The sequence below is a fragment of the Salminus brasiliensis genome, chromosome 18 (assembly GCF_030463535.1).
Source record: "Salminus brasiliensis chromosome 18, fSalBra1.hap2, whole genome shotgun sequence".
In the NCBI taxonomy this organism is placed as follows: Eukaryota; Metazoa; Chordata; class Actinopteri; order Characiformes; family Bryconidae; genus Salminus; species Salminus brasiliensis.
Genome location: NC_132895.1, coordinates 19,550,573 through 19,561,990, shown reverse-complemented (window position 1 = coordinate 19,561,990; position 11,418 = coordinate 19,550,573). Strand labels below are relative to the sequence as shown.

The following is an 11,418-nucleotide window of genomic DNA, read 5'->3' as shown; positions in this document are numbered from 1 at the left end:
TTTACATGTGTGTTTCTAGACAGCTGATTTACATTTTTACAGCCCCGTTACATTTTATGAGCTTCAGGCATCGGCATAAAGCAAGAGACACTTTAATAGGACACTGCAGAAGACAAAATAACCTTATTAGCAAAGCTCAATTTTGACATTTCTTGCTGGCCAGTTGGATTGAGGGGGATAAATAGGTTTACAGAATGGAAAAAGGTGGTTTTCATTCATTTAAGGGTTCCCCTATTCCCTGACAACATGAGCCTACAGACTACTAGAAATGGTCAACACTGGCCTCTTGTGGTGTTTATTGGTCACTTCAACCAGGTCTTCTAGATTTTTAACCGGGACGGTCTATAATCGCATTACAACTATATGGGAAAAAAAAAGAAAAGAAACTACTTTCTAAACACTCAAAACTCCGCCACATCCAATAAAGGTAACAAATGTAAGCAGAAATGAAAACGTTTAAGTCCAAATATAAAACAAATAAAAATGGGGACAGAGGATTTGAAACTTTTAAAACGTTAAAAACACTGGGATATTTTACTATAATTATAAGCTGGTTATAAAAGTGTAGGTGTGTATTGTGTATTTGCTAATTGTCTAAACCCTGCATCAACAAGTCCATTAAAAGTTAAAGATACAAAGGACATGAAAAACGAGGGCAGTGGCAGAAAGGCAGAGCCTGTATGTGTTCCTGCACACATCAGTGAGGTAGCTTGCTGATCATCTAGGTGCCTCCATGGCGTCCAGCATGTGCACCCATGCGCTGAGGATCCTGGGAAGGGTAGTGCACTTGACCAGGAGGTCTCATGCCCATGGGAGGGGGCATAGGAGGGGCGATGGCATCCATGGAGTGGAACATAGGGGGGCCAAAACCTGCAGAGCATAGATAAAGTCCATCAGTCACTGACACACAGGCCCAAAAAGTTTCCGTTGGTATTTAGTGTTAAATTTGGAGATAGCACTGTTCTTTCTATCATGTTCTTTCAGTTGTGTTGAGCTGTTTAAATTGTTCTTGTTTAATGGCTTTATTGCCAATAGCTGAAAGTCTGTTAATTTTGGCAATGAACCAAATTATTCAGCCCCACTGCCAATTTCGATTGCAACTGCATTTCCACATTATTTATCTATGGCAGTTCAGACCCCATGCCTTCAAGCTAAAAATATAGTAGCCCACACTACTGATTGGACAAGCCACCATACAGGACATTCAATCAGAACTGAGCTCATTTACATAATGGCATTGCTACAAAATAGCTCATTTAACTCCGAGGTTGGGGAAAATGTGGTCTTTGGGGGGAAAATACTAAAAAACATGAAAAATGCTGATTATCAACCTTTTAAGAAATATGACTATTGGACTATTAAATGACTTATTCTAAGTCTATTAAGTCTAAAAATAAATATAAACAAGCCACTTATAAATAATCCATTGGTTCATAAATCCCAGTTCAGGGGAGTGCTGTGCACCGTTGTGTTTTTTGTTTTTTTTTATTGCACAGGGCACTTAAAACTACATCAGTCCTTACAACACCATAGCATCCAATAAAGTAAGCAAAAGGAATGAGGGGGCTATTAATTAGTTAGTAATTAGCCAATTATCGTGGTCCCACAGAACCACTATACTACATGTATTATGTTTTCCTGCTCTAACACAATCCGATCACCTCAGGAAGGGTTTGTTAATGGGATCATTAGTTGGATCAGGTGTTTGGGTGCAAGACAGCAGTAGACCAGGACCTGGGCTTAGAACTATTGGGTTATTTGTGGTGTACTAAAATCAGAGAGACTCTAGTGTACAAGATGCCAGAACAAACAAAATGAGCACACATTTCTGGCTTTGGGCTGGACTCTGGACTGATATCTGTTTGTCATGTATGGATGTGAAATAACTGGTTTATAGTGAGGTCAATGTGCTTGGATTTGGGTTTCTATGGCGGGTGTGTGTATTAGCATAATTTAGCCTCAACTCGGCTCACAAAGAAAGGGGTGCGATTCGCCCATTGGAAAAACGGTGTTTCTGCGATAGTTTTTTTATACACTGCAGACAAACTCATATTTACATATTTTCTGAAAATGTCCTTACTGTGGCCAGCTGGCCAATAAGGTCTGTTTATAAAGTCTGTGGCACTTTAATATCTGATGAATGATATATAGGTTAGGCCATATTTTAAAGCTGGAGAAAACCCTACCTGGAGGTGGAGGCATGGCTACACCAGGCGGAGGAGGGATTCCCAAGTTTAGGACCGCAGGAGCACTGTTAGGACCCAAGTTGAAATAGTTGGCTGACGTATCGTCCTCCGACACAGGGGGTGGAGGCAATGCTGTTAAAAAGAGCACAGAGTTATGAACTACCCAGGACATACAGCACAGTATATACAGACGTATTAAAGGATTACTGTCACGGTATTAAAGGATAAATCTGCAGTGGCCTGTATACCTGCATCTTAGCTTTGCATAGGGGTTGAATATTTTAAAAAGGTACTAAATTACTAAGCACCTGCATCGTACGGCACCATATGCTTCCAAGAGAAAAACTGAATTCTTAGTAAAGAAAAGGAAAAAAGGGACACTGATCCCCTTTACCATTCCTTGCCTTGTGCAAAGCTAGGAGATGTTATAATCCTTTTAACAGTCATTGAGTTTATGTTTAACTGGGTGCCCAGAAGCAGGCTCCACAGCTCTTACCTCCTGGGAGGCCTGGCACAGGCTCCAGCCTCATTCCACTCTCAGTCACCCCGTCCTTTTCTCTCTCCCTCCCTCGTGCTGCCTGGGATCTATTCCACATGAAAGCAACATGCTGTTATTCTTAAAGATACACTTTCAAGCGTTTAGATGATGGCCATTCGGCTGCAGAGACGAGGCACAAAACAATCCTGATATGCTAGTTTTAACTAAATTTAAACAACAAATTTACAAAAATATTTATAATCTACATTCAAGACATTATTATGGAATATAAATCAAGGCATGAGTTAAAACGTTTACACTGTATTGTGTATTTTCTAAAATCTGGAATCTTTTTATTAAATACGTTATTCAATTTGTTAAAAAATGCAAATGTAATCAAAACACTTAAGGCTGTTAAGGGCATATATGAAACAGCAATGCCAGTGGAGTTTCATAATTAAAAATAGCATTAAGCCTATGCTTAGACTAACACCCTTTATGTAACCAACTTTGGTTATTGAATTCATTCCTGTGCTTATTCACTTCTCACCTGCCCCATTTGACGTTGAGGCGTCGGCCGTGGATGATGAGCTTGTTAAAGGATTTCTCTGCAGCCATTTCTGCAGACTGGCGCGTGGCAAACTGAATGAAAGCACACTGCTGCCTCTGCACTACAGTGATGGTGCGAATCTCCCCAAACTGGTAAAAATGGTTCCTGAGGAAAAATCCAAGACAGAAGACCAGATAGGGACAGATAGGTCAGATTTTTAAAACACAAGCAATTAATCATTTGTGCCATTTGATTCTCTGCTTTTAAAAAAATAATTAATTAACGTAAACTCGAACTTGAATTCTTGTAGGGTTTACATTGTATAAATGTCATGTTTTGTCTGAAATATTTCAACATTTAGCTTCACTTAGATGGGTCTTTTGTCTATTTGTCCCAAAACCTGTCAAAATGATTAATTATTAATCACCAGAAATCCACACCCATCTCTAAAACTGAAGAACTCCTTCCTGACCCAACTGATCCTTATATGATGAAGTGCACTCACCTGAGTTCTGAATCTGTAATGGTATCTCCCAGTCCTCCAATATAAAGCGTGGTGATGGATTTGTCATCAGGTGTATCCAGTCTGGGCATGGTGGAGGCTCGCTTCAAAAGCTTATCAGCCACAGGGTCATTAATTCCATAGTAACGGTCCTTAATGTTCTGGTCAGCCAGAGGGTCATCTGGATCAGTGGGCTTCTCGTGCCTATGGTATTCCAGCCAAGAATGACCTCATTAAGCAAGGTGGAACATCACTCAAGGCAGTGCGATGTCTACTGCAAACTAGAGCACAAAAATGTCCTACTCCTGCACACTACTGTTCCTACAAACACAGCTAGCTCACCTGTACGGACACTCCTCTCCTCTCCGGCACTCTCCTTTCACCCAGAAAGAGCAGATGTGTGGTCTGTTCCTCTTGTAATAAGGTGTGGTGCGTGCTAGCTTCAGCAGCATGTCACTGGACCCAGGGGCCTTCCCCAGAGCACCCACTGGCCGTGTGCCATCAGAATTAGCAATCTGGAAAACAGACAGAAAGGAGGCGATTGTTATTGTAAAAGGACTAAGCTGGACAGAAATGGAGCTGCTTAAAATTCTCTGATGGCTTCTTTTTGGCCAAAATGAAGAATGTATGTCCAGAATGAAAGAAATGTGATGATATATTACATTGCATTTGCTGTTCATAAGCATGCTTGAGCACCAGAAACCTGCCACATGCCCTTATGTCCACTCCACTTCACAAACCAGGGAAAGCCGTTAGAGGAACATTTTCACTATATAGTCAGACAGACATTTATCATTCAATCATAATCCAAAAACTCTAAATAAACCAGTTATTCTCGGTAAAAAATAAAACAGAATCTGCCTGTCATAGACGCTGAAGATATCATTGAAAGAACATAGTCTTATTCTCCACTCTGAACCGCTCCTAAAGTGTTATCAGTTTGTTGTCCCCCCCCCCCAGCACAACTATTGACCATAAATCTATATTTGTTGAAACTAACACCTCTGTGTAGAAGCACGTCTTTAACACAAAGAAGGGGATCATGGGTAAAAGTAGCTTGGAGAGGCTGCAACATACACACTGCCAAATTCTCAACCAACAGCAGCTGGAACAACTACAAATTCAAGATGGAGACATCTGTACATACAATCCCAGACACAGATATACAAAAAGTATAAGTCAGCCTTAACACAGCTCTAATGGCAGGCAATGAAGGTTCTAGAAACAAGTTCAGCTATCACAGGAGTTTCTTTTAATATATAGGATCTGGTGAATTTCAATAAAATATGATTTTTAGGATGTTGAGAATGAATTTATTTATTAAAAGTGAATATCCACAAAATGTGAAATGCTGTGGGCAAAGGCAAAATACAACAGGAGGGCTGTACCCCAGCTTAAAACTAACATCAAGTTATGCAATATTATAGTTTAGGCAGTATTACACTAGTGTCATAGTATTATGCAACATAACACGGCTGTTCTGAAATGTCTGTTCTTTTTTCCACTTTGACATAATTTGAATTTGACAGTTATTCTTTACATTGTGTCCAATTTCCATGATGATCTTTTTACACTGACTTCTACTGAGGGTTTTTTTTTTTTTTTTACCTGTACAGCTGCTGTTTTTGGAACTACAAGATTTTTGCATGTCAGTGAAGATGAGCAAGATTCTTCTTAATCTTTTGATCTTTCAGAGGATCATAAGTCAGTCAAAGCAATGTTTCCAACAGTATTATTATTATTAACAATAATAATAATAATAATAATAACAACAACAATAACAACCATGTACATACCTCTCTCTCCATGTTCTGGGTGTAATACTCCTTGTTGACGTCTGATTTTGGCACTTCGTCTTTGACGGATAAACCTGTGTCTCGGACTTGAATGGGTAAACCTAGTTGAGGTTTTAAAAAGAGAGGTTTTTGTTTATGGTTTTATATACACACAAAGCAAACGTGACCAGCTTGAACAACCAAATATTTAAATGTAATTTCATAGCTGCCACCTTCTTAAAGTTACAAATTGTATGTGACTATTAGAGTGAGCGTCAACTGTAGATCAACCAAAACAGGGGCTGTTTATTACCGTACTCCAGGTCCAGAAGGCAGGTCTGACACACGTTCTTCATCTTACTGCATGTCTGACACACCTCCGTCTTCTTAAAGCGCATCCTGACTCCCGGGCACCAGCGGAACACAGTGAAGGGACGTGCACAGATCTAAACATAACAGGGTTTTTTTATTTAAAAAAATAATAATAATTTTAAGTTGTAGTATGTGTATGTGTGTATGGGGCATTATTTATCACTGCAACCAAGCTAATAATGAAAACTGATGATTTATAACCTTACCTTACACTCTTTTCCATACTTCTCTTTGGACTATTGAAAACAAAAAAAGCAAAGAAAGGTTGATGTTCTTCATCCTATATGCTTATTTTTAGATAAACAATTACGAATGTTTAAAGTGTTAGACTGTAATAAAAAGGTAATATGTTCCACCAAGATCAACAAAAATGACTACATTGCAGCCTGTTTAGATCCAGAAAACCAGAGATACCATCCCTCCTACCACACATTCTCTACGACAAATGCTACAGCAAGTCAAATTCAACATTTCAAACATCCTGAAGGGGATGTAAAACACTTATTTAGGGAAAATTGTGTATTATTTTACACATTGTTTTGACCAATGCAACACAATTTGAAATATTAAAAATACTCACCATTCGAATATAAGGATTCTCACCCAAACATGTTTGACAGAGAATCGGGAAGTCCTGTTTAAGTAAAGACCAATGAGAACTGACAGTTAGGCCGTGAAAGCGCACTCAGTGTAAAGAGCTCTTACAGTTCTTCCTTTTTTAATAGGGACTGTGCCCAAACCTTGCTGCACTAGAAGCCTCTACTTTTGAGCTAGTAGTGAACTAGTGAGCCTCTACACATCCTGGATCACAAACACCACTCCAACTCACTGCACTACAGAGTTGCTGGAAGGAGCTCCATCACTCTAGGGGACTCAGTTCCACTGCTCCACAGCCCAATGAGGGTGGGCATTGCTAGCTACCTCTCTATAGCTACAGCTACCTCTCTATAGCTACAGCTACCTCTCTATAGCTACAGCTACCTCTCTATAGCTACAGCTACCTCTCTATAGCTACAGCTACCTCTCTATAGCTACAGCTACCTCTCTAGACGATCCCCTTTCTTCTGTGCTCAACTGAACAGCTGTGTCAGCAATGAGTGCACCTTAAAGCAGCTGGATCTGCTCATTAGAAGGCGTGTTTGGGCGCTTTTGGACATACAATATTAGGGCTGGTGCCAGATTAGCTAGCACTACAATCAGTGTGTGGGCAGCTAGCTAGCTAGCTAGCTACGTCCCTAGCTAGCTACGTCCCTAGCTAGCTACGTCCCAATGTGCTAGGTAGCTAGCTAGCGCTACCTCCCTAAATAGCCAGCTATGTTGTTTAAACGGGTTCAGAGTGACTGTTTCAGACTATACTTCCGAATGTGTTTTTAATTTCCAGCTATGAAGAGGAGCTTCCGTTACATTAGCACACATTAGCATTAGCAGCAGCTAGCTAGCTAGCTGTTAGCCCAGTTAGCTAGCTAACCTAGCTAGCTACCGTCAACGTTGCCTCCAGCAGTGTGCCGGGCTACGGTTAGCTAGCTATGTCTAAACAGAGCTGTGGAGGACATCCTCATCAGCAGCACTAACTCCTGCCTCTGACTATCCGCGATATTATTTTTAATATCAGATGTTTGTGCTTACCGAGTCCTCCCAGTTCTGTCTGTTATATGTGTTGGCTCCTAGGGACGTCGCCATGTTCGCTTGGAGGGAGTGGAAATGCTCTTTTTGTTGGTTGATCGCAGCAGCAGCAGCAGCAGCAGCAGCTGTCTCTCCCCGCGTCTCGCCGCCTGCAGTTCAGGAGGACTGAGACGGCCCACATGAACAGGGCTGGTTTTCACAGAGCGGCCCTGAGGCAGAGGACTGATCCCAGAGCAGATTCCTCCACGTTCATGATCGTTTTTGGAAAACTGGCAGAAAGTAATGATCCATAAAAGGAGGAGTAAATAACTCCAGTTTAATGTGAAGAAAACGGAGAGCACGACAGCAAGAAAGGCAGCTAACAGCTAACAGCTCTTGCCTGCTGTGATCAGTTCCTGAAGGGGAATTCCACTGATTTTGAATCATGAAATTGGATAAAAATCATTACAAAACATTATTTTGTGGCCACGTCAACTTCAAAAATTCACGTCAAAAATTATAAAGAAAAACAACTATCACTTATATCCTATATAGATTACCTCATAGATAATATATTTAGGACACTAAGTAATAGTTTGAGGCCACAAGATAATATATTAAGGTAAGAAAATAAGATATTGAGGCCACAAGATAATATATTAGGGTAAGAAAATAAAATAGGTAGTATACTGGGGACACAATACAATATATTGAGGCCACAAGATAACATATTGAGGCCACAAAGTAATATATTTGGGGCAAAAGGTAATATATTTAATATAACAATTTACTTGAGAACACAAGGTGATATACTGAGGCCACAAGATAGCATATTAAGACCACAAAATAATATATTTGGGGCACAAGATCACATACTGACAACAATATATTGAGGCCACAAGATAATATTTTGAAGCCACTAGATAACATATTAAGGCCACAAAGTAATATATTAAGGCCACAAGATAATATATTGAGGTCACAAGATTCACAAGATGATATTTTGAGGCCACTAGATAACATATTAAGGCCACAAAGTAATATATTTGGAGCACAAGGTCACATACTGATGTAACAATACATTGATGCCACAAGATAATATTAATCCATCTTCTTATCTGCTTCTTCCTGGTCAGGGTCAGAATGGGTCCAGAGCCTACCTGGAATCACTGGGCCTTTGAAAGAAGTATGAGATTACTTATTTATCTTATTTGATATTAATTTGAGATTTGAATGTATCTTATTTTAGATAACATGTTTACCTTATTTATTTATTGTAAATTATTTTGTGGCCTTAATATATTATCTGAGGGCCATGCCTTATTATATCCTACCACCATGTCAGTTTAGGGGCTCTGTAATCTAGCCATGTGTTTTATATGTTTAAAAGCTTTCTGTAAAACTATAAATTGAGGCCACAAGATAATATTTAGATTTCTTTTACATTTTTTTTCTGGCGAGTTTCACGGCTTAGGAATAAAAATGCAGTTCCCTGTGGAGTGTTTTTTCAGAAATTGGTGGTGAGGGACCTGTGTTGACTTCTAGAAACAATTCTTGACTAGAAGCGAAGTAATTTGTTTATACATAAGCCACGAAACCCGCCAGCGTTCTCCGTCTGTCAGTTCTGTCTTCAGCCACAGTTCTGCCACTGCTGGTAGACCTGTATGACCATGCACTTCTATAGACCTGCAAATTCAGCTACTTCCTTTACACTCCTTTTTACCAATTATTAACATCTGCTTTGCGACAAAATATTATCTTGTGGCCTCAATATATTATTGTGTGGCCATGCATTATTATAAAACAATCACTATGTCACCCTCTGTATCACCACTGTAAAGAAACTGTTGTTTTCTCTGCAATTAACCATTTCACACCAAACCGATATTTTGTTTACCTCTCAGTTCCCCTTCAACAACAAAAGGCCTAGCAGTCAATAAATGGCTGAACAAGAATGAAGAGATTTGGAAAGATCTTCAAAGGTAATGATTTATCTCTACAAACAAAGATCAGACTTGCCTACGCTATGGTCTATAGTCTGTTGTCCTTCATAAGAAAGCTGGCCAATAAAAAACTGGACAAGAGAAACATGGATGCCTTTGAACTTTAGTGTTGGTAAAGACGCTTGAGACTTTGGTCGTTTGAGAAAACAAACAAATGGATCCTTGACCAAATCAAGCCTGACCTCTCACTCAAAGCCCAGAAAACAAAGCCGCCCTTCTTCTTTTTGGACGCATTCTAAAAAAGAATCTGTTCATCGGAAAGGACAGTTACACTTGAAGGAGCAGTAACAGCAATAACCAGCTATGATATGGCGGTATACAATCACAGACAGCATGGGTGGATCATTAAGAGGCCTAACGATACTAACAGGAAACTCTATCCCTATAGTCATCAACAGTTGAACTCGACTTCTCCATATTTAATAAATAAATAAATAAAATATCAATCAAGGAAATCTTTCGTAAGTCCTTCTTGTGTTCTTGCCAAGACCATACCACTCTGAAAAACAACTGTCATGACATGACATGACATAAAACAACTATATTAGACAATCTGCCTAATCTGTCTGGCTATCTGTCCCAGTCTGTGTCGGTGTCTGAGAAGCAGATGGAGAGGGCAGAAGGAAAAGCAGCTCCCGTCTTGTTGTTTTAACTTACTTGGTTTTGAGGACACCTAACTTAACAGACCTAACACTGTTACCTTACTATCAGAAGTTCAGAGGTTTTCAAATTGTGACCTCTCGTTAACCTATGCCGGTGTAGTTCAGGTCACACAGGGGTTTATTGGATGGACTATGTGAAACACAAGCTGCACAAGGGATTAAATATTCTCATTCATTTCTCATGCATTTATCAGCGAAGCTTCAGGATGAGTCAGGCCAAATATCAGCGATTAGGAATCATCGCTAATGCAGACATAAGCTGACTTAGAAAGGACTTGATGTTATGATCAGTGGGCAGATGTGCTGGGGGCGGAGAAGGTGAGGGGTCATCCACTTAGAGCAGCAGAAACGTTTCACTTATTTTAGATTAAATGGTGACTTTTTTTTGCAACCATCAAACCACCAACCAGCTTGCAACCATCACACTTAGAAATGAGGACTATAGATGGTCAGTGTGGTGGTGCCTCCTCAGACAGTTCCCTGACCTTAAGTCTAACTGAATCATTTGTTTTTCAGTATTTTTTACATTGCATTCCACCCATACCTGCTGTCTGAATCCAGGCTTGATCTTTTAAGAAAAGGCACAAATATATACCTTGTACAAAAATATGCGTCTGGTCATTTGAGGGTACACTTAGACTGTACCTTGGTGAACATAAATGTGGGCCTACATGTACAGTACCTTTTCTTCTGACAGTGCAACATTAAACAAGAAGATTTGACATGCTGGTAACAGTTACAAAAGATTACAAAACACTTTCACTTTCAACTAGAACCGAACCGGGGAATGGCATCATGGTTTTAATGCTCTGGTCAGATCTTTCTATAAAGGAATGGCATCGTGGTTTTGATGCACTGGTCAGATCTTTCTAGATGGGAATGGCATCGTGGTTTTAATGCTCTGGTCAGATCTTTCTATAAAGGAATGGCATCATGGTTTTAATGCTCTGGTCAGATCTTTCTATAAAGGAATGGCATCATGGTTTTAATGCTCTGGTCAGATCTTTCTATAAAGGAATGGCATCATGATTTTAATGCACTGGTCAGATCTTTCTAGATGGGAATGGCATCATGGTTTTAATGCACTGGTCAGATCTTTCTAGATGGGAATGGCATCATGGTTTTAATGCTCTGGTCAGATCTTTCTATAAAGGAATGGCATCATGGTTTTAATGCACTGGTCAGATCTTTCTAGATGGGAATGGCATCATGGTTTTAATGCACTGGTCAGATCTTTCTAGATGGGAATGACATCATGGTTTTAATGCTCTGGTCAGATTTTTCTAGA

The 11,418-nt window shown here is 39.8% G+C and overlaps 1 protein-coding gene across 2 annotated transcripts; it reads right to left on the bottom strand.

Annotated features, from left to right (window-relative positions):
* Positions 1 to 76: 76 nt before the first annotated feature.
* rbm22 (RNA binding motif protein 22) lies at positions 77 to 7,593 on the bottom strand. 2 transcript variants are annotated; one of them, XM_072661819.1, is made up of 11 exons: positions 7,490 to 7,593; positions 6,444 to 6,497; positions 6,070 to 6,099; positions 5,805 to 5,937; positions 5,513 to 5,613; positions 4,059 to 4,231; positions 3,720 to 3,920; positions 3,215 to 3,379; positions 2,683 to 2,771; positions 2,187 to 2,318; positions 77 to 870 (listed from the first exon to the last, which is right to left on the bottom strand). In XM_072661819.1, the coding sequence occupies exons 1-11, from the start codon at positions 7,541 to 7,543 to the stop codon at positions 722 to 724; spliced, it is 1,281 nt and encodes a 426-aa protein (XP_072517920.1). In that variant the 5' UTR covers positions 7,544 to 7,593; the 3' UTR covers positions 77 to 721. The 2 variants fall into 2 exon arrangements, with proteins under 2 accessions (XP_072517920.1, XP_072517921.1); XM_072661820.1 differs by lacking the exon at positions 7,490 to 7,593 and having other exon boundaries at positions 6,070 to 6,150; positions 6,444 to 6,465.
* Positions 7,594 to 11,418: the final 3,825 nt, after the last annotated feature.

Coding starts and splice junctions, on each gene's coding strand:
- rbm22 (XM_072661819.1), bottom strand. CDS start 7,543: ATGGCGACGTCCCTAGGAGCCAACACATATAACAGACAGAACTGGGAG. Junction 5,938..6,069: donor AGTATGGAAAAGAGTGTAAG/GTAAGGTTATAA, acceptor TGTTATGTTTAG/ATCTGTGCACGTCCCTTCAC. Junction 2,319..2,682: donor TGTGCCAGGCCTCCCAGGAG/GTAAGAGCTGTG, acceptor TCTTTTTAACAG/CATTGCCTCCACCCCCTGTG.